Source organism: Vulpes lagopus, chromosome 24 (assembly GCF_018345385.1).
Source record: "Vulpes lagopus strain Blue_001 chromosome 24, ASM1834538v1, whole genome shotgun sequence".
NCBI lineage: Eukaryota > Metazoa > Chordata > Mammalia > Carnivora > Canidae > Vulpes > Vulpes lagopus.
This window is the reverse complement of record NC_054847.1, coordinates 37,008,485-37,032,361: the sequence shown is the minus strand read 5'-3', so window position 1 is coordinate 37,032,361 and position 23,877 is coordinate 37,008,485. Positions and strand designations below refer to the sequence as shown.

At 37.1% G+C, this 23,877-nt stretch overlaps 1 protein-coding gene across 2 annotated transcripts in view; it reads right to left on the bottom strand.

Moving 5' to 3' along the window:
• DCC (DCC netrin 1 receptor) overlaps positions 1 to 23,877 on the bottom strand; it is a 1,085,392-nt gene that overhangs the window by 113,966 nt on the left and 947,549 nt on the right. For both annotated transcript variants that reach the window (XM_041739305.1, XM_041739306.1), the window contains exons 16-18: positions 10,784 to 10,879; positions 5,212 to 5,384; positions 225 to 363 (exon numbers count right to left, since the gene is read on the bottom strand). In XM_041739305.1, coding sequence (XP_041595239.1) covers positions 225 to 363; positions 5,212 to 5,384; positions 10,784 to 10,879 — 408 coding nt within the window. The remainder of the gene's footprint in view (positions 1 to 224; positions 364 to 5,211; positions 5,385 to 10,783; positions 10,880 to 23,877) is intronic.

The following is a 23,877-nucleotide window of genomic DNA, read 5'->3' as shown; positions in this document are numbered from 1 at the left end:
CAATTCACTGGGGACTCGTTTTGTTTTGTTTTCTAGAGTGGGGACAATGATACTTGATATAAAAGTGCTTTGAACTACAAAGTATAAAATGTTTTCGGCAGGATAAGGCATAACTTAGACCATCATAGTGCATGTATGTTCCAACCTCCACAAAACATGGGAAACACCATCAAAATATTCTATTCCAAAAATAGAAATTTGGAAGCAAGCCTTTCTTCACATACCTGCTTCATATGTGGTGGCATGGGCAGTCATGCTCCATGTGCTTGACCTTCTGTTTTTTGTTACCATGACCGAGAACTCATACATTGTGTTGGGTTTGAGGCCTGTTGCTGTGTAACTCAGAGATGTTGTGTCTTCTGACTGTACAAGTGGGGAATAACCAAAGAGAAAAAGATGAACTCTATCAACTTGGTAAATGTAAACATGTAAAGAGACTATCAAATAACAACAACAACAAAAAAAGGAGTCTATTTCCAAATAGCGTAAGAGCTAAGGCACGGCCCTGGCTCTACTTCCTTTCTGTCAACCAGTTTACACTGCCTGATTGTACATCCAAAACATAATGGATAAAATCAAGTGTGATGTTCAGAGGGGCAGCTAGCTGATAATTTTCCCAAATAGGGAAATAACCACGGTGTCAGGACCAATTCTGCTTGCTTCTATCAATTCCATTTTTAAGGTAATCTGCATTTTAACTTTAATTTATTTGTAATAATCAAAATCATTTTTTCAATAGATATTGCAAATAGATTTTCATGATTATTTTCCACTGGTAATAAAATTAACATTTAGAGTTCTACTGCTTGTGATTTTTTAAAAATTCTTTATAGCACAAAACTGTAGTGATTCCAGAATCTGTTTGGCTATTATAAAGAAAATAAACAAAAGCAATGTTGTATCTGTGTAGTCTTCTTTTTATGCAAAGTTCACATTAAATACACATGTAAGTATGGTCACTGGAGCAATTGATTAGGAAGAGAACTACATATTGGATAAGTATCTATTTGAGCATAAACATCGCTGGTGTTTGGGAGGCCAGTAGGCAATATTGTCCTTGATTTGTTTTAGAACACTAACACTAAAGATTATATTAGTATTACTATTTGTCTTTTGAATTCATTCTTTGTCTTTTAAATAGCAGGTTACAGATGTTTTGGTAGGAAATAAATTATCTATTTTTTATTGCTTAATCAAGAGATCAAAATGTAAATGAGGAAAAAAAAATGGTTGATCTTCCAGGTTAATTGAATATTTTCCATATGACCAGGAAAATGTTGCCTATTTATCCCTCTTATAAGTATCAATTTATGCTTGGTATTTAGATCTTGATCCTCTGCCGAAGTTTAATATTTCATTTTACTTGTATATTTATTACATTTATTACATATCTATGTTTAGAAAATCAAGGAAAGCTCTTTTCCACCACCTATGTCACACCTAACTCCTCCTCTACTACTGTAGTGTGGTATATCTTTTTTATTCTACTATGAGTCCTTAGATAATAGCTATGAAAATCCTACATTTCATTACAAAACCAAATAAATATTTAACTGTACTAATAACATTTTGACGGTATGCCCATCCATCCCATTAAAGTGATGACCTCATAAACATCTATCAGAAGCTCTTCTTAAAAATAGCTGTAAAAATGTAGGCCTAAGTAAATGTAAAAATACTGTGCAGCGTCAGAAAGATAGAATTCCATCAAATAAAACGCGACATGGGCAGCTAGTACCTGGCATGCTGTTATATAACTTCCAATCTTGTCTTCCTTTAGTATCATGAACACCTTTATGTCTTAGAAATGGAGATAAGGGGAGAAATGGGACAATGAGAAATATTTCAGCTAGGAGGAAAGAATCATACTTTTTTAAAACTAGTCCTCGAGCATAAACATCACTAGTGTTTGGGAGGACATAAGCAACACTGTCCTTGTTTGTGTTTTAGAATGACACACTTGCATTCTGTAAAATACCATGAATTCACTGGGTTTTCTCAGGAACTTCATGGAAAGTTATTGCTCAGAACAAATAATTAGCCTAGAAGTACTTTGGAAAAATCATGGCCAGTTATTTTTGTGAGCATAGAATACAACAGATACTACCTCTCTGAGCCTCTCTTCCTCATCCATAAAATGGAGATAACCATAGCACTGAGCTCCCAGCATTATTTAAAGGGTCTGTAAAGTAAAATATTGCATCTGGTCCAGAGAACATATTCAGTAAATGTTAGCTACAATATTTCATGCATTTGCTAATATGATATATAACTTTAGGCAGGTGTTAAGTTCCCTATGGAATTTGAAGTATCTTGAGGGTGTGCAAGACTGAGTCTTGCACATCTTTGTATCTTCTGTAATAGCCATGTTATATCTGGTAATCACCAGTCAATACTCAGTGAATGTCCTTTGAATAGAAATACGTATAAAACATGATTAATCACTTTAGTAGGAAGTAAATTATAGAAGATTCGTCCTCCTGATAAGGAAAATCAAAACAGAGTTTTAGACAACCGAAATATAAATGTCTGGAATATAGCTTGATTTGGGATTAAATGAAGTAGAGGGCACTCCTGTGAGGATAGCTTTGGATAATGCCACTAGGTCACCTGAGCGCCAGCTGCAGTTTCACGGGAAATCTTTTTCAAGTTACACAACCTACTGATGTCTTCGTAAAGGGGTCTACATACATGCTTAACTATGGAGAATCTTACTCTTTTTACAGTAAGTGTGAATATTCCAAACATACAGTTGAGAAAAATGAGATTGAGCAAGTTCAGTGACAGGACAGGACACAGCCAATTCTTGCACCCAGGTCATTAGACGCCATGTATTTATTTTTTCCCCCTGTATCTTGTGTATGGTCTGCCTACCTTATAAAGCTGCAGTGGGGAGTGAGATGGAGTAATAGGTATGAAAGTAGTTTGAGAAGTTCACAATATAAAACCAAAGCATTCTATTACCATTATTTGTAAAATTTCAGCTTATTGTATTGCTTTCTACTGGGCTTGATGTGTTCTGTATTTATCCTTGCTCTCCAACTTACCCTGCCCTGCCCTTTCCTGTAACACTCTTCTTCTCAGGGTGAGGATGTAGAGTATGAGTGTGTATGGGGGTGGGGGAGTCGGGGACGGAATTGTAGTAGCTGAAAGTCTTAGGTCAGGGAAGACCGTGGGAAGAGGAATGTTTAAAATCTTTTCTTTTATTCCTAAATTTCAATCCAAGAGAGAAGCCAGCCTCTGCTTACAAGGAATAGTTTTTGTTTTGAGTCTTCCTTTACAGGCACTCTTTGTGAGATTCAGTAATTCCATATCTGCTGTATTAACTAATCAACTGAAATAATCTGCCCCAAGAAATTCTGGAACTTAAGCCATTCCTCAGAGAACAATTATTGTCCTTTAGAACATTTCACATACTGGCAAAGTACCCATGGCCATTCTGTGAAATGGATGTATCGACAAAGTACAGCAATTATGAGCATAACATTTTTAAAAGTAGTCTTTTATAGGTAAACTTAGAATTGGGCAATCTGTATATAAAGAGAGACTTTTTTTTAATGTTCTCATATGTTTCATTGGTTGTCTTATCTGATAATGTTATCTTTATTTATAGTTCTGCTGAGTCTTAAATCTAATACTGCAAGGAGATGGATAGGGTACTTAAAACATATGTTATATCAATGATACTATTTTGGACTTGCCTGGAGAGTTTTTCCAAATACCTGACCTAGCAGGGCGGCAGTACCAAAGAAAGCTTCTTAAAACGGTTTCAACTGAAAACTGATTTATGATGAAATGTGAATTTTATACCAGTTAAAAGTTGAAAGAGACTAGAAGCAGATCCAGCATGGCTACAGCAGGGAAGAGGCAGATTTACAGTATCATTGGTGGGATTTGGCTTTATCTTCAGCGCCTTTAGAGTCAGACACTCCCAAAGGGTATTGCCATCCCTGAAATCACCACTGAGTAGAGGCTAGATTACGCAAGATGGCGGTTTAGTGGAAATAACACTGGATAAAATGTCAAGAGATTCGAATTCTCTCTGAGAGCTACCCCAGTAGAGTGGTAAAGAAAAGGGATCTTCCCTTCTCAGATAAGGGGCATCTGAAGAAGCTGGAGTGCCAGGATTGAACCCTTGGTTCCTTGGTTATTGGATACCATGTATGATCTTATTTTTAAAGCTATCTTCTTCATCTTGTGAAGCTTTTATTTTATATATCATTAATATGTATATATATAATGATATATATTATCTCACTTGAGTCACTTAGCAGTTCTTTGAAGTATATCAATGGAACTGAGTGCCTTACCCATTCTAAAATTACATGTAACATGTTAAATGGCAACATCTCAACTGGTGTTTAACTGCCTCTATAATCTTGTACAGTTCTGGGTACGTAGTAGTAGGTACTTGACGGTCCTCATTGATTTTCTCATTTTAGTCTACATTTTACACATTGTTTGTATGTACTAACATTGTGGCAGGCTTAGGAGGTGACAGAATTGTCCCTGTACTGAACTAATTGCTGGGGTTGCTAAGGCTGGCTGACAGGGATTTAAAAGTAGTAAAGACAATGCCTCAAATATCTATTGCTTCAGAGCTCTTAGTAGGGTTGTGGGATGACTCCGTGAAAGGGTTGGTCTAATTCAAATTAGTTAAAGGGGAGTGTGCACTGTGGTTTCCTTCGCCACATCAGTGTGCTTCAAGGCTAATTGAGGAAGTAGATGCCAATGGCTTAGAGTGCTTTCGAAGGACTTTATAGCAAAATCTTGCAGCTGTGTTCCCAGTCATATGCACTATAAAATGGGTCTCTGTAACATTAATAGGGTTGCCTTTGGTGTCAATCTAGATTCCAAATAAAAATAAAGACACCCGAATATACCCCGAAAATTAATGTGGAGCCCTGCTATTTTTAAAGGAAAACAGCATTCCCTTGTACAGAATCAAATTATTTATACAAATGCAGCATCTGGTGGAATTCAAATAACTTTTTGCATCTCCTGATGTTTTTTCTACCTCGCCTTAGAATTGTTTCCTAAGATACAATTATTCCCATTCTAATTTTAGATATTGAGCTACTAAAATGCTTTGTTTTCCATTTAGTGCCACTGCTAGCAAAATGACTCATGACAGTCCAGGAAGCATTTAAAACAATGTATTAAGCAAATGACAATTCATTTTAAAGTTTACACTATCAATTAGAACTTCACCTTGTATTTCGCATTCGCAGAAAAGCTGGTCCTCCACCGGACAGTGTAAAGTCGCACTTCAGATGTTTTTTGGTTCTTAGGGACAGAGTTGTCTGCCCAGCTGACCCTCACGGCATCGTGGGTAAGAGCCACAGCCTGTACACCTACTGGTGGGAGCATGGGGGTGGAGACATCTGGGACCGAGGTGGGGAAATCATCAAGCAAAGGATAATAATCAACTGGGTCAGTGGGATCTGGGTTTAAAAACCCGCCAAATGAAACAAACAAATAAATACATAAATAAAAGAGTTAAAAAAAGAAATATCAGTGGTAACACATCACAATGAGTTAAATGCATGGCAATAATGATGAAAGGGAACATGAGAAGAACAGAAAAAAATACAATTAATTCAATCGGAAAACTCGTTAGAAACAGTATTGCTATATTACAAAAATAACTATTTTCCGTAATTCACTCATTTCCTTACAGTGGTTTTATCAACTCCACTTTTGGTGGTCATTTCTAGCTATATATTTTAAAAGTCCATTTCTTCTTGGAGTGTTGCACATTGCTTCTTCCAGGGTCTAGTATAGGACTTGTCAGTTTTATAACTATACGGATAACTGAAAATAACAAGATCAAAAGGAGCGTCTGCTTTATTTCCTCCTGTAAAGGAAATAAATGCCTATATAATAACTGTTTTTTATGCTTGTTTTTCTCCTTTTATAACTTGATTTGGTTTCTCTAATGCTTTCATCGTTGCTTAGGCTTTATCTGTGTAAATATTGTTTAGACAAGAAACAAATAATAAAGCCCAAAGGGCCCTTCGGTCTACAGCAATCCGTCTATGGCTATGATTGCGTAAAGCGTGATTGACCAAGTCCATGGTCCATGTGGGCCAATGATACGTTGGTGACAACTAACTTTCCTCTAGCACTTGGTGTGGCAGGCTTTCTCAGATTGAAATCCTTAAGGAAAGTATGGAAGTGTCTATTTTACCCACTTTCCCACAGAGTAATTAAGTTTTTAGACTCTTAAGGCATACCTATAGTTCATATTACTTGTTCCAAAATGTCAAGTTCATGGGAAGACTTTATATTATTGACTGGGGAGACAGAAGGAACTGTGTGAGGTACACACAGGCTTTGATCCTGATTAGCATAATCAGAACCTGCATAATGACACGTGTGGTCATTATAAAATTTTATAATGTTATAAAATTCTCTAAAAAATTTTGTACTCATTTTTAGGCTGAGGATATCAGAATTAGAAGAACTTATCTTGTGGTCATAGTGAGTGTCCAATTTTGAGCCTTTTATTTTATTCTTAAGACTGTTCAGTTTTTGAAATTTTACCTTTAAATCATGTAATAGGCATTTTCACTAACAACAACAACAAAAAAAGCCCTCAGGCTAGGCACATGATGACATTTAGGGAGATGACCTGCTAAAATGTAGAGTGTCTGAAGCAGTGTACACACAGAGTTTAGATTTTTAAATAGCCGGGTTCCAAGCACAGCAGCTGCTGGCTGGTTTTGATGATGACTTCACTTTGTCCACTGTATTTCAAATACCTATCCCCTGTACATTGCTCTGTTTTCCAATGAATTATTTAGTAGTTTACTGGGCTGTGGTCTTTGGAGAAAAATATAAAACCCGAAAACAACAAAAAAATAGAACAAAAGGAAAGAAAAAAAAAGAGAGAGAAAGAGAGAAAGAAAAATGTGTGTTTAAAATTTAATGACAGAGCCCAGGCTTTCCGTATTTTCCTTTGATGTGTCTTTTTATTAAGGGCTCCTTTAAACCCAAATGGATTTATGAAATGATGAAGGGGGAGTTGAAGAGCCTCTGGGAGGATCCCTGATCAGTCATTAGGTTGGCACATTGGTGGCAGGTGTTTGGCCAAACTGAAGCAGGTGTTGCCTCCCTTCTTTCTATCATTAGCCGACTTTCCAAAAAGAATGTTATACACACAGGAAGACTGCTCTGAATCACAAACATCTTTTTGGACCAACCTACGTAATGTGTTATGCCATATTTGTTGTTTCTTTGCTTAACTTGGCTTTTAAACCCATACGAATTTAATAATCTGCCACAGGTGCCATATATAAGGTTTTGAAAAGTAGTGATTCTCCTTCAAGAAATGCTAACATTCAATCTAGCTGTTTCCGGATTTTATAATAGTATATTCTTCATGACTTACTGAGTTTCTTGGAGTCTCAGTTCCATAGAATGCATCCCTCCAATTTTAAGTAATATTTGTTGGTATTTATCTTTGGGCTTACATAATTTAAGATTTTCTATCCCTGGCCAAGTTTCTCTAGACTTTTTAAAGGAAATTTGTTTTCAGGCATGGCTTGTCATTCTACTTGCCATCTCCTTTAGATCTGTACTAATAATACAAGAGCCACTACTTACACGGACAATTTAAATTTTAATTATTTAAAATTAAATACAATTTAAAAATCACTTCTGTTACACTAGTCAATTTTAAGTATCCCACGGCCATATAAGCCAATCTATCATCTTGGATACTATAGATATATAGAGCTTTTTCAACAAAGTGGAATGTTCTAGTGGTTAGCAAGTACTACTCTAAACACACGCATGCTACATACACTGCTAACTACCTTTTTCTCTGGACAGAAACTGAGTATATTAAAAGCTATTTTGGTTGTTGTTAAAAAAAATATTTTTTTGTTGCTAAATGACTTCTTCCCAGTTTTTAGGTGCCTTATATGCTGTTGTTTTGTAGTGGTTTTATTCAGGATTAAAAACTAAAATTAAAAATTAAAAAGACGAAACATAGCCTCACAACTGTTGCTAAAAAGAGAAGCCTATTCAATTCCTAATAAATGTTTTGGTAAGAGTTCATGAATTTTCAGTTCACATTCTAAAGTTCAAAACAAGCTTTTAAAATAATCACATGATTTTACATCTGGATTATACTTCATTCAGACATGGATAAAACAGTTGAGAATAAACAAATTCAGACAACACACCTCCTTATTCCCCTGCCTTCTTTCTTTTTCCAGGCCCAAAATGTCTTGTTCTTGCAACCATAAGAACTAAAAAGCTCTACTGCACAAACTAAACTCTTAACATGCCCATTTGACCTGGTGAAACTTTCCTCAGCTCTAATACTAGTGTGTTTAGGATGAGATGAGGCTCCTGAGCATCCCAACACCTGAGAGCACGGGCTTTTGGAAATCATCATGGCCTGATGCTTACTCCACCCTGGTCCATTTATTGCTTCTGACTTTTTTATTTACTTTATGCGGGCCTCTTCCAAGTCTGCTCATGGGAATACTTGGGGAAGTCAGAGGCAGAGAATGTCCTCTCTGTGGCACTATGACACATTTATTGATAGAACTTCTTCCAGAACCTTAACCTTTGATTCCATTTATTTGTCCTTTGTTCTCCACAGCGTGTGGAAACACGATAAAATAAGTCTGCCAAATCCAGGAAAAATGTATGCTTTCCCTTTAGAAAGGACCGATTTTATTCATTTGCTTTCAACCCCCTACTGACTTCACTCCAATAAGAAAATGCCTCACATGATTTCCAACTTTTGGTATCCATTCATTTCCCAGAGTCATTAGGATGAGAGTTCTATCAGGGAAAAATAGTCTTATGGATCACTGGTGTTTTAGAAACCACTCTGGGAATGCCATATGCTGAGGATTAAGGAATGGTAACAAATGTGAAGCCAGAAGTTGATGCCCCAAATGGTTCCTTATGAGCAACTTCTCTTCAGTTTATCTAAACTCTATTTTTACTACTACTTTCTGCTCAAAATTGATTTTATTTTTTTGTCACCTGAGTATCCCTTGTTTGTGGGCTTGGGTTTTGGTAAGAAAATAGTGTTCAAAAAGACTAGTCATACTTTAATTTGTGTGGTCTGATCACAAGCTCAAGGTCACATTGATGAGCAGGTGCTCAACATCTTTAACCACAGGTGGGAAAGAGATGGCTTACTAAGTACAAATGATGGAAAGGACAAGTACAGTTCAAGTGGCCTGCTAGCTCCCAAAGAATTTCACTGCTGGTGGAACAAGAGAATAAAGGGAAATGAAAATTCTAGACATCCTCCATCATGTTCTCTCATGGTTTCCTATTCTGGACCTCCATGGCATTTAGGAATAATATGTTTGATATTAGACATTCTCTTGGGTAATACTTCTTATTTGCCCTTTGAGGGAGGCATGAACCCCTTTGATAACACAATGAGAGAGCCATACTGTCTCCACAGATAAATTAATACAGACACATACCGCCCTCCCATATTCTGCATACCACTTTAGGCAGGTCATAGACCTTGAAAACAGAAGCAAAAGATTCCAGGAGACTCTGGACAATAACTTTGCTCTACAAGAAAATCTGGTTGAAATCAATTAAGTGATGGTGTATATTGAGAAACCATCATGTAACAACCATGAATTCACTTTACAACTGTTATTCTCAGGATAGTCTTTGAATGGAGCTTGTGGGTCTGGAAAACACACTGTACCGAGGTTTATATAAATTGAGGTGATGGGCAGAAATCACAGACCCCACTGTTTGTTCTATGTTGATTCATTCCTCCTGTCAGGACTTCATACTCAGGCACCCAGTAGTTATTCACGTTCTCTAGTGTTCACTATGAAGTCCTGATTTCAGACCCTTTATTCTCATCGAGGTGAAAGTTACTGATGAGTTAGATGAGGTCTGAGGCTGGTTGGTTTTGAAAGGGGGCAGGATCAAAGAATTCATTAAGAAGATGGACCTCTTGGGTTTTACTTTCAGATTTCAGACAAAAGGCTATTGGGGGTGGTGATGTGACTTTTCACGGACTCTAACAGCCCCCAGAGGTGGTGTTCTATTTATGGGTACACCCAGCTTTGCTCACAAACAGTCTGTGTGAATCTCATTCTCGTACCCATTCCTTTCTGAGTTCCTTGGGCTCTTTTTCTCTTGTGTGCTGCCTTTCCAGTCCAACTCCCATAAGAATTCCTAGAGGTGTCAAACCCTGGAAGCAGCCAGTCTTTCAACGTCATAGGCTCTGGGCACTGTTGGAGTGACCTATAGGCCTGGCTCAGGAGAAAGCCACCTGTCTACTCAGCCTAGTCCAGGTCAGTCCTTCCTTGTCACAGGAGTTTGAAGGATCCTCTGTAGAGAAGAAAGTGGTCACTTGGGCCAAGCAGTTGGTAGCTTTTTGCATAGTGCCTGCCTAAATTGTACTGATTTGCAAAATCAGACAAGATGTTCAGGAGAGTGAAGAATGGTATCAAGACACCACAATATGAGCTACTGAGAGAAGGAGAGATCTATGCACTAATTTATAGACTGACTTCCTCTCACTTAATTTTGTAAACCAAGAAAATAAGGAACCCGTGTGTGTATATGTATATACATGCATACACAACTATGCATACCCACTTAAGGCTCAGAATATGACGACATACAATTTGTTTGTTTGTTTTTTCCTTTGTATTTTGTTTTATTTTGCTTTATGTTTGTGGGGGTTTTTGTTTTTTATTTTGTTTTGTTTTTTTTCCACCACCACTCAAACACTGACTACCTTGTCACAAGAGGATTGACTATTTCAGCTTACCTGTTATGGATCTGGTGGTGGCACTTTCATAAAGTGGAACTCCTTCTCCTGCATTGTTAAAAGCTTTTAGGGAGATTACGTAATGGGAACTTGACTCTGGAGAAAAACAGAAAGAAAATAAACATGCTGATTTATGTAGTTACTGAAATATCCAGGGTAAACATTTTCCTGCAATAAAATTTAATGTGATTTATTAAGTAAATTGTTTAAAAATGAGTGAGTTTGATTCCTGGGAAGAAAGTGGCAGTGGTGACAATATAGTTTTTAGTTTTCCTGAATCCACATAAAAAGAGACTGAATGACTAGATAGACAACCAGAAGCATTTGGACAGTTACAACAAAAGTAGGTGACAAGCTATACCCCCAAACTGAAATACAATTGCATGGGGTCAAACCACAAGCAACCTTAGAACTTGTATGTTATCTGCATCGGTGTAGGAGAAATCAGAGAGAAACATCAAACTTCAAAACAAGATAATTCTAAAATAGTTATCAGTTAATGATAGCAAATGCAGCAGACCAATCTGAGGACAGTAAATATCAATACTCAAAACTAGCTGGCAATCTCCTCTCCAGGACAGGACTTACACTGGGAATAAACTCCTGGGACCAGAGTTACAATTTGAGCACACAGAAGCAACAGAAATGAAGGGAAGAGAAAGACCAGATAAAAGTAGAAGAGAGAAAAGTCATGAAATTTGGAAACCGAGCTGCCATATAGTTTTTAGTGTGTTTCTGGAGTTGACCCACTTTCCTTGTAAGGGGTCCCGATAGTAAAGATCTAGCTTTACAGACCACATCGTCTCTGTCATGTATTTGCCTATACAACTCTTCAGAAATGTAAAAATCATTCTTACTTCAGTGGGGTTCAAACAAAAATAGGACCTGGTACGGCCAGCAGGCTACCGTTTGCTGAGGCCTCAGCTCTGGTCTAATGAAAAAAAGACAGGAGAGGAGCTCTGTGTATTTAGAAAAGCAGTTTGAACATCTGGGAACGTAAGGAGACAGGTCATGTGAAAGAAAGTAAGCAACAAAAATCTGTTGAGTTTAATAAAATAACAAAATAAACTGAAGAGAGTCTCATTCCTGTAGACAAGCACACCCCAAAAAGAGATCGAAAATACACAAGGAAAGTAGATCAAACCTGTAATTTATTATTTCAAAATGAGCTAAATAAACAACAGTAAGAAAATTAAATGCCAGATATGCAAGAGTAACATAAATTACAATTAGGAAAAAAAAAAAACCCACCTCAGAAAGGAGGTGACATAATTCAAGAAAGAATGTGTAAGCAAAAAAATAATTTTAAAAATAAAGAGTAACTAGATGAACAAACAAGCACAAGAAAAAACTAAACAAAAAGAAATTAAGAGAGAGTAAAAGAGAATGCAGGAGAGAGTGATGAATAGAAGAGAAGGAAAGTCTAACCAACAAGTAATAATTGTTCTTGAGGAAGAAAACCAAAAAAAGGGGGAATAGAACAAATACTAAAAAGCATAATTCAAGAAACTTCTACTGAGTTAAAAAAAAATCTTTAAGGCATCTGGACAGAAAGAATACATGCCTTGAAAGGGGGAAACTTCAGTTATCATCAGACTTTTGGATAGTCACATTTTATGCCAGAGGGAACTGAAGTCATTTATTTGAGATATCCAAGATAAGAAAATGTGACTCAAGGATTTTATAGTTAACAAAAGTTAACTCTAGGTATAAAGGGCACATCCAAGTTGTTATCAACATATAAGCAACCAGGGAGTATTTTTCGCGTGATCCTGAAAACTACTGAACTACTGAAAAATGAGCTCCTGAATGACCAGGAAAGATAACCCAATAGTAAACTGGTGAAAAACAAGTGTTAGAACTAAGGGATAGTTAAAAGAGGGAGATTTTATTTTGTAATGGCTGCATGTCCTGTTGTAGTTATCTTATAATCATAAGTCAAAAGTAAGTGAGATTAGGGGTGGTGTATGCAAAAATCAGTATTTCAATAATTATTATTGATGGTAATGCTATTATTATTATCATTCTGAGACTAATGTAATATGGGATAAAGCAAATGAATAATCATGAGAGATTATAATTCTATCATCTCCTGCGTCCTTGAGAACCGGAAGATTAGTATGGATGGACGGGCATACATATTTTACATATGGATGTAAAATAGAAAAGGTATGTAAAGTCTTATATTCCTAAAATATAATCAGAAAATCAGTTTAAACTCAAAGGGCATTGTATGTCTGTTCCAGTTTTGTCCACTGAAGAAGTCTATAGAGACCTTGTCAATAATAAGCATCCCTAATATCCAGATTGGGATTTTGAAAAAAATTCTTTTTTTTTTTTTTTTTTTTTTTGCACTGCGAAAAACAAGGGGTTCTTGTAAAACTGGTTGATTCCTGGTCTGAAGTAAGACACATACCAACTGAGCCTGAAACATCTTGATGTAACCAGATAGAAAGGCAACAAAGACTAATAGGTTCGTGTCAAATGGATTCAGGAATCGAATTGAAGAGGTGCCCAAAGACCAAAGATGAAGACAATCTGAGCTTCATTAAAGGTAAGAGTTGCAATGAATTGAAATCCAACAAATGTACATGAATGTAAGAATTCATAAAGGTATTTTAAAAAATAATAAAAGCTGGTCACTTCTGAGGCTGCCGGAAAACCTAATTACTATCTTGAAAATGGAGTAAAGAATCAAATATTTATTCTGTCTTTCTCTAAACTCTACGACTATGTAACCACACAGCATGCAAGCAGAAGCATCCACTTATAATATTATTCCAACTAACAAGTAAAAACTCATTGATATAGTTCAAATTTTACTATTTTGCAGCCCCAATGAACAAATGGATCTGGACATTAAGCATTCATGATTGCTAAGATAAAATAGCAAAACACAGGCCTTACGTATCTTCTAAAGAAAGAATACACCCCTTTCAGAATATTTGCAAAGAATAGAACACATTTAGTCTGATTAAACCTCCAGATCCCAATGCTAATTTGCAGGAAATAGAGCAAAAAAAAAAAAAAAAAAGTTCAAGTCCAATTTATGATAATTCGTTAATCTATATATTTGTTGCTTGTAGTTTTCTGTATCTTTCAGTTTACGATTAAAAAGTTATTAAAAATGAGTGAATTTATCTCTAACAGTGAGTGTTCTTTGAAAATTGATTAGATAGCTTTTTCTTCATGAGATTGTATGTGATCTAAATATTAGCATTTGAGATATTGGCATTCCAAACCACAACGACACAAGAGCCACCATATACCAAGAGGAATAAAATAAAATTGTTTAATGTAGTCAAAGGGTTTCTATTAAGTGAATTGCTTCCTCGACAAGAGGGGATCTTTATTTATTAATTCTTTCCTGTCAATCTAGTTTACTAATAAGAAAGTAATCAGTTGGGATGCCTGGGTTGCTCAGAGGTTGAGCATCTGCCTTTGATTCAGGGCGTGATCCTGGAGTCCCGGGATCGAGTCCCGCATCGGGCTTCCTTCACAGAGCCTGCTCCTTCCTCTGCTTGAGTTTCTGCCTCTCTCTCTATGTGTCTCTCATGAATAAATACATAAAACCTTTAAAAAAAAATCAGTCAACAAGTGTTAAATGCTCTTGGAGCTTATGTAAAAGATGGACTTCTGTTATCAGGTTACAATCATAATTCTGGGCAGACAAAACAATGAACAATGAAAGACTACATAAAATTAATCAGTATAGTGTGTGATACAACTTGTGAATGCTATTTGAGTTTAGAGGCCTGGAAAATACCCCAAAAGTACTTTTCTGCTAGGAAATATCCTTTATAGTTAATGGAGTAGAGACAAAGCCTGATTTCAAACATATTTATCTCTACAACTACAACATAAACATTTACATTAAGTTCAAATCCTATAGAATTGCCTTTCTGTGGGTCAGACTGCAATTTGGTTTCACATAATATACATATAGTATATATTTGCATCATTCTATATATTTGTTTATCAAGGAAGTGAGAAAGAGGTCAGCAGTTTCAAAATTCATGTACTTGGGAGTAAGGATTTTGATTTTTGTTTGATTTGGTTTGGTTTTACTCTTTAAATCTGAAGGGGAGAGAAAAGGAGAAAGAAAGAGAGGGAAGCAAAGAGAGATCAAGAAAGAGAGAGGAAGAGACTTTGTCACAGGGTATAAGAGGGTGCTAGACAGTAATTCCTCTTAGTAATTCACCGAAGCAAATGGAGCCACCACCCCAAGATGTTATTAGCATATGGAAGGCAGTCTTCTAGCCTATCAACATATGGAAGGGAAGCCACAAATCTATAACCTCAGATTCCTATATAGGCAAATGCATGCGAACCTACACATATTCATGGAAAAATAAATGACGACGTCTGGGCTTCCTACGTCAATAGGTCAACCATTGAAGTCAACAGCAACAAATTAGAAACTATACTAAGGAAGTAAAGAGGGTGAAATAAAATAATAAAGCAGGTATGCTTCATGCAAAGGGATTAAGTATGCTTCATGCTCATCTCTCTATTTGGAACTCGGCGTAAAGACTGTGACTGGATCAGAGGCTCTTCACTTCCTGCTGCGAGTTAAGAGCTGAAGCTCACAGGTAGCATGGTCTAGGAGATTTTGACTTCATGCCTTTACCTCTCTGTCTCCACCTCCCAGCTGCCCAGTTTACACCTCCTTAGAAAACATGCTCTGAAAGCCTCCACAGTCATTTGTGCACTATTGGCTTTCTGTCTCTTGGGGTGCATATTATTTCTCATTTAAGAGAAAAAAAATAGATCTTAACTGGCTCATGCTCATTTTACTAGCTTCAGTCTTTATCTCAATCTCAATTATAACATGTGCACCTCATCTAGCTGCTATCTGGCTCCTGAGCAGTATTCATCATTTCTTAATCTCCCCCCCACAGTAAATGTAAATTAACTGTCATTTCAATACTGATGCTTGCTTACAAGTCTGATGATCTGAGTAATGGAAACTTCTTCCCCTTGATGTCTAGCCGTGATATGGGACATGTTAGCAAAGAATCTGGAGTTTTAAAATTTCTTACCCTGTTGGATTAACGAATCACACACATTGTTAAATTCCACAGGTCCCAACTATGCTGTGCACACCCCAGGGGGGACCTAGCTTAAATTTAAATAAAACATGGCAATGGCTTCACCTTGGGAGAGGTAAACAGATTTGCAATGGAGTTGAAACTGGTATAAGAAAATTGCTCAGAGCTAGTGGTCCTGGAGATAATTTGGTCTGGTCTTCTGTTTTCAGTTGGTAATTTAAGGACCAGGTAAATTCGCTAACTTTTCTAAAGTAACATAGAGCTTCCAAGAAAGTGAAAGACCTATGTCAACTCCAATCCTTTTTGTCTACTTTTTTTTAACCTTTTTTTTATGAAAAACATCTTTCCCTTATATCCTTCATAGTCTACCTGCCTATTAACATCTTTTGAGCTTCCTCTGGCCTCTGTACAGTGCTTTTGTCAAATTGCACCTGGATCTCCTGAGGAACCAAAAGGAATATTTCATGCTCCCCCAAATCAGCTTGAACTACAAGAACAAAAATATCACTCCGGTATTGGTTAATAGTGGTCAGTGATCACCTTTTATATTGTGAAATTGGCATCTGATTTGCGTGTTGAGGGGAAAGATCCTGGGAGCAACCCAGAAAAAGGGTTTTCTCCCCATACAAAGGGAGAGTGTCATTTATTGGCACATCACTAGAGGGCAATGTGGAGCTATTTTCCTGCACATGCTCAGAGCTCTTAAACTTTAAAACCAGTAAATCACAAAAGAATTGCCTGGAATTGCTCCCTCTATAGAAGAATCAAACGAGTTAAACACATTCAATATCATAATGAATTCCAAATGAATTAATCATTAATTATGGTCAGACCCTATTGTTCAGGAATACACTTAATGACAATTATGACAGCAAATTTATTTTTTTTTGGATTTACTGAAATGATGGCTTGAAAATGTATCAGTTGCCTCTGGAAAATAATGTGCAGCGGTGTTATTTTCACTTGAATTCACTGTGATCGAATCTTAGTGAAATAACTTGGATTTCGGTGGATGTTTATGGGAATTATTTTAAATTATGGATATTCTGAGTGATTCCACAGAGTTCAAATTATTGGTCAGGTTTTCATCACTATTTGGCCAACCTGGCTTACAGCATACCTTGGATTGGGATAACGGAGGCTGAAAAAATACTAAATAACTCTTGGAGCACCTAAAACACATGGCTCCTGGCCAGTATCCTCTCTGTGACTAAGGGAAAAAAAAGGATTAGGGCAGTCCTGGTGGCGCAGCGGTTTGGCGCCGCCTGCAGCCCAGGGCTGATCCTGGAGACCCTGGATCGAGTCCCACGTCAGGCTCTCTGTATGATGCCTGCTTCTCCCTCTGCCTGTGTCTCTGCCTCTCTCTCTATCTCTCTGTGTCTCTCATGAATGAATAAATAAAATCTTAAAAAAAAAGGAAAAAAAAGGATTAAATGCATATTTACTGGTTATAGGGGTTGTAAAGATAAGGGATGGGTAATAGAATTCTTGGTTCTCCTTCCCCAGAGACTTGGTAGGTGAGAGACCCATTATTCTAAGAGCTTCTGTTGAGGCTTTCTTGAAGGTAGTGAGATGAATGGCTCTCTGGGGTGGGAGGAGTGAATCAAAAGACCTGTGGAAAGCTCCTCAGGGACTCGACCAAGACGCTGTACTTGGTAACAAAAGCCAGCGAGAAGAACATCATTATTTTTAATTAATATTTGGTGTGAATTAAATGCCACTGGCATGTGCCAGATTGACAGTCCTTTATTCATTACAGATTATGTACTTTACTCAGTGGTCCCCACCCATGCCAAGTGCTTGTCAGGGCCCAGTCTCCATGTCCCTGCATCTTTTGCCCTCCCCATTACCACTGCCAACAAGTCAATTAGAGAAAATTAGAGTGGTAGCTGTTTTCCTAATGCAGAAGCCTGCTCATTGCAATGAACCAGGGCTACCACATGCACAGAGTACAGGCCACCAGATCTCTGGCAGATGGTAAATGTTATTGGACACCTCTGACTCCACTGGACCTGAACCATTTAATTAAGTGTAATGGGTGTATAGCAAATAGATCTGATTTCATTGATCTTCTAAAAGGATGAGTAATTCATATATGAGAAAGGTGCAGTTTATATAAAACATTCAATATTCAATTCTATTTCATTACATATACTTCTTTGCAAATTTAATTAATAGCTAATCTAACCAGCACCCTTATAAAGATTTTTGTCTCATTTTGTTTTTCCTTTTCTAGGAACACTGTCCAAAGAATAGTCAGGTCATAACAGGACTTGCTTATTAACTCAGGTAGTCTGCGTGAGTATTTGAATTAAGGTAATTTTTTTTTAACCTACCAAGGTCTATCACTCACCAGGAGAGAAGTCAGGTTAAAATAAAGTTTCTAAGAACTGTTTTAGTGCTTGGCAGATAGAAGATGCTTAACAAGTATTTGTTAAATTGATGAATGTATGAGACACAGCAAGGCTATATTACTTAATGAAGTTTACACAGCAAGCCCCTAATCAATCTGAAAGCAAATTTCAGATTTCTTGGTCCCAAATTGCACTTTCTGATACCTATACATTCATGAAAAACCAGTCTGAAGAGATTGCACAACCTTTCTCCTTCTCCCTTACAAATTCACATTCAATTATTCTTTACCCATTCATTTGCTTATTCATTTATCAATTATCATTGAGCATCTTCTTTGTGTAAGACATGGTTTTAAGTTTTCTAAAGTATGTAAAGATTAAGGGAAAAGTCCCTTATTTCCCTTGATGAATCGGTTTTCTTTTTCTTACTAGTTTTATCGAGAAATAACTGACATAGATTATTGTACACGTTGAAGACATGCAGCAAGATGCTTTGACATATATATTATGAAATGATTACCACAATAGGTTCAACTAATATCCATCTTCTCACATATATATAATAAAAAAAAGAAAAAAGGAAAATAAAATCTCCTTATGATGAGAACTCATCATGCACACACACACACAGAAAAATATGTCATAGCTTCTTTATCCATTTATCCATCAATGGACACTTACATTATCTCCATGTCTTGGTATGGTAAATAATTCTGTTAAGAGCAGGAGATCTTTTTGAGTTAGTGTTTGCATTGCTTTTGGATATATTCCAGAAGTGGGTTGCTAGATCACATGGTAATTCTATTTTTAATTTTTTTTTTTATGATAGTCACAGAGAGAGAGAGAGAGAGAGAGAGAGAGAGAGAGAGGCAGAGACACAGGCAGAGGGAGAAGCAGGCTCCATGCACCGGGAGCCGGACGTGGGAATCGATCCCGGGGCTCCAGGATCGTGCCCTGGGCCAAAGGCAGGCGCCAAACTGCTGCGCCACCCAGGGATCCCCTATTTTTAATGTTTTGAGGATCCTCCATACTGTTTTCCATTGTGGTTGCACCAATTTACAATTCCACCAAGAGTGCAGGGGGGTTCCCTTTTCTCCACATCCATGCCAGCATTTGCTAACTTTTGTCTTTTTGAACTTGGTCATTTGATGAATCTCTTATTTTTTTAATAATAAATTTATTTTTTATTGGTGTTCAATTTGCCAACATACAGAATAACACCCAGTGCTCATCCCGTCAAGTGCCCCCCTCAGTGCCTGTCACCCAGTCACCCCCACCCCCCGCCCTCCTCCCCTTCCACCACCCCTAGTTCGTTTCCCAGAGTTAGGAGTCTTCATGTTCTGTCTCCCTTTCTGATATTTCCTACCAATTTCTTCTCCCTTCCCTTCTATTCCCTTTCACTATTATTTATATTCCCCAAATGAATGAGAACATATAATGTTTGTCCTTCTCCAATTGACTTATTTCACTCAGCATAACACCTTCCAGTATTATGAAGACGTTGTGTTGGAAGCTTTTAAAAAAAATCAGAGTAAAGTGTAAAAAAATCAGAGAGGCTTTATGGAGAAGATGGCAATTTTGCTGAAACTTTTGGTGAAGGAAGGTTGAGAAGAAAGGGTGGAATAAACAAGTGCAAGCTCATAGGGTTGTAGCATCACACAAGCTAGGATCAAAGCTTGCAGACAGTGACAATTTCTCCTCCTCCTAGTACTAATATATATTGGATGCCTAATTAGGTCCTTTCTTAACTAACTCACATCCCTAATTTGATGTAATCCACACCTTAATCCAGTGTCTGAAATACAGTAAGCACTCAATAAATGTGTGTTGAATGGATGAATAATTACCCCCCCCTTTTATAAATACATGGGAAAATGTTAATTCCAAAGTTCTTATCCTCTGTACTACTTGCTTTTTACTGAACGAAAGGTGGTGAGTTGAAGAACATTTTTTACACATTTTGAATTGGGCCTTTAGGGATTTTAAATCCTCAAAACTATGTAGTCCAGGAAAGATGAAAAAGATACCGAAAGTGAGTATATCTCAGAAACCATTGTAATTGTCCAGGCAGAAAATCACAAGGGCCGGGGCTGGAGTGGTCTAGCCCAAATGAAGAGCAAAAGATGGGTGTGAATAATATAACCTGTAGATATGTTTGGAGGAAACACAGGAAAAGGGAAAAATCAAGAATGACCCCTAGATTTCAAGTCTGGTTGTGAGATGAACTTATTGCTGAGACTAAGAAGTCAAGAAGGGAGAGAAAAATTTCTGTTTCTGTCTTGTTTGGTATAGAGAGGAAGTGGCCTCACCGATAAAACAGACTGGCTATTCTGGGCTTTGGTCCTGGTCTAAGAATTATATATACATGACCTGTGCTCACTCTAAGCCTTGGGAAAGGCCTGCATCTACTTTTCCAGATACCCTCCCAAATAACTGCTTTCCTGTTTTTTTCCCCCCACTGAAGTAACTAGTTGTTTTGGGGTTATTTAGGCTCAGACCAGAGATTATCTCCTTAGAGTTATTGGCTGTAACTTGGTGAGCGCTACCAAATTTACGCAGTATCTTCCATCACATTTAGGAAAAGCAAGCTCTTTCATGGGTATGGTGCTTTGCTTTTAATAACATTTTTTTTTTTTTTTAAATCAAGTAGCTCAACAATATCACAAAGTAGATAGAAGGGATAATCATTACCATTTTAGAAATGATTGAGGTCCAGTTGAAATCGTTTTAGCCAGAGAAGACACAGGAAGAACTGAGAGCCTTGCATGAGCTCAGGTTTGTTCCTCCCACAGTGCCCAGCCAAGGAGGTCTGGGGTTTCCTCTGAGCATTCCGCAGGGCAGCCTTTGGTCACTAACTAGAGCAGAATAAACATTCTTCACCTGCTACAGTTAGTGCAGTTAGTGATGTGTGCTTTGTCAGAGAGCACTCAGAGTCAGAAAAGGTGTTAAATGCTCAGCTTATGAAGCACGACAAGCAGTTTACAAATGGAGGACTTAATGAAATAATTTCTCAGTAAAGCTTTATATTAGGCAATTTCCAGGGACAGCATCACCAAACATATCCAAGACATCCTCTTGGGTTCATATTTCTTGAAGAAAAAAATGCATTGGATAAAAGGCAAGGTGTTACTATTGTATGACCACCTATGGCCTTAAAAAAAATACAAATGCTGTTCATTTAATTAATTCAACGAAACTAATCATTCCTTTGTTTTAAAAGGTCAAACTGACTCCCCAGTGTAAAGAAAAAAATAAAATACATTAAAGTCTTTTGGTTAGGAACTGAAAGAGGAAGCACATCTTTCCCTCTTACAAATGCTTGCCATGCCTTCCTCTCTTCCTACTTCTTTGTCCTTTATCTTTACTTCTAGGCTTCTGACTCTCCTGACTCATTCCTTTGAGTTACTAGGAGGGGCGAAGGGAACAAGGAAGTAGAAAAGAATAGAAAACAGGAGATATGAAAAGAAAAAAAAAAGAGAGGAAAAAAAGAATATATGAAGAGAAAGAATGATAAGTACATTAATGCATAGATCCTGGGGAAAGAGGGTAGATGTTAAACATAATGCCTCGAGTCCTAGTTATGGAGACTTGGTGTACTGGGTACCAACCTTGCCATGTTTCATCATGCTTATTGTCACCAGAAACCTAAGGAGTGGGTACAGTGACAGTCCTCCCTTCAGGGATGAGAAAGTTCAGGCTTAGTGATAGTCACAGGACTCTTTAAGAAGCAGTGCTTGAATTCAAAGCCAGATCTGTCCTACTGTCCCTGGGTCACTACAGCATAAAGACTGGGTAAGACAGTACAGGCAAGAGGCCCCAAATAGTTTGTACTCTCTTTGAAATGGAAAAGACACACAAAAGGAAGTAATTTGGGGAACTTCACCATGCATCACTTTAAGGAGACACCAAGTTAATTTTTTTTTTACTTTTTAGTAATGTCCATACCATTTGATTTTCTAACATCACCATATACTAACATATGTTATGGGATTATTATTTCATACTTTGATTTTGCCTTTTCACTCAATAAGTGTCTAAAACAGTGAGTGTGTGTGTCTCTGTGTGTGTGTGTCTGTGTGTGTCAAGGTAGCCTGCTCAATCTGTCAGGTTCTGTATTCACTTAAGTTCCTGCCTTTATCTGGACCATGTCTTTCATTATCTGAATACCGATGTTTAATCGCCAAGTATGCCAAATGATACTCAAGCACTCCAAGTGACATGCAGCCTACATGCATTTATGGCTACGTTTAGTCACAATCATAGTTTTCATTTCTCCATGTACTCTTGCTTTTGCTTGCTTATCTTCATACGAAGACCCATTTAAGGTAAGACATGAAGTACTATAAAACAGCATTGTCCTGTAGCTCTTTCTTTGATCATGTAGATTTTCCCTGTATGTGCTATCCAGTCTGGTAGCTACTAGTCACATTTGGCTTTTGAGCACTTAAAATGTGGGTAAAAGACTGAGGAACTGATTTTTTTTTCATTTATTTAATTTTGATTACTTTAAACTTAAAGAGCCACACATGACTATTGTGTTCCATGTTGGACGATATACCTGCATAGAAGCTCTGTTTACCTTTCTCTCCTGTGATGTTGCCATGGTTACTATGGGCTTGTGGGCAATGTAAAGAGCAGATGGAGCAGATTCATTGTGAGGGTCCCTGCTGTTATTTCTCTCTTCGAGTATGAAATAACACTACCTATACATGCTATGATTTTATAGCCTGGTCTGAAGTTTAACTTAATAGGTTGTATGCATATATCACACTTGAATGTAAACCTAAAGCACTTGTATACAATTGTATATGATTCAATATCTTATATACATCTTAATTAATTTCTACGCCCATGGTACTAACATTGACATGACTGATGAAACTTTTAAGAACTCATAGTTGTCAGTTCTGTGCTCTAAAACTGGGACTTGTTGCTCACTTAATTATATACTCAACTCCAGAAAATATGACTAGATGGAAAATAACTTTGTTAATAATGGAAAGGAACATTAAATTAATGATGATTCTAAGGTAACTGTAAAATTGAACTCATTTTTAACTTCATGCTTTAAAAAAACATGAAGGAATAAAGTCAGAATAATTAGGTAAGAATAAAGATCTGGTAAAAATAATAGCTACCAATGATAAATGGCACAAAGAAAAGCATTAGACCATTTGATCAAAAACAAATATAGCTTCTGACCTAAGTTCCTAAGAAATCAACTAGCATTTTAATTACCCCTTGGATTGTCTTGGGATGAGTGAGGGGAGTGAGAGAAAAAAAAATTAGACAAAATCAAATGGACTAAAAGTAAGTTGAGCCATGAGTCAACTAAAAGTCAGCATTAATAGTAATATTCAATAGATATATGGGAAACGTATAAAATTCTGTCAATATCAGGAAGCTACTGAAACATAAAACAAAATAGACTCTTTGGTCCCAGCAAAATATATTGAATTATAATATTACTGATATAAACTTGGACTGCAATTGACAGGTTTGTACATGATTGCTTTAAATGGACTTTGACTGTAATACAGCTGAATGTTTGGAAAATTCTGCTGAAAGACTGCAAGCAGAGGGAAATAGTGAATAGCAACCTAACTGGTTGCAGGGAGACAAGCATGTGGGTAAGCCTGGCCTTTCTTTGGCATCTTGCTTAGTGAGACCCAGGAAGGGGGTAACAGGC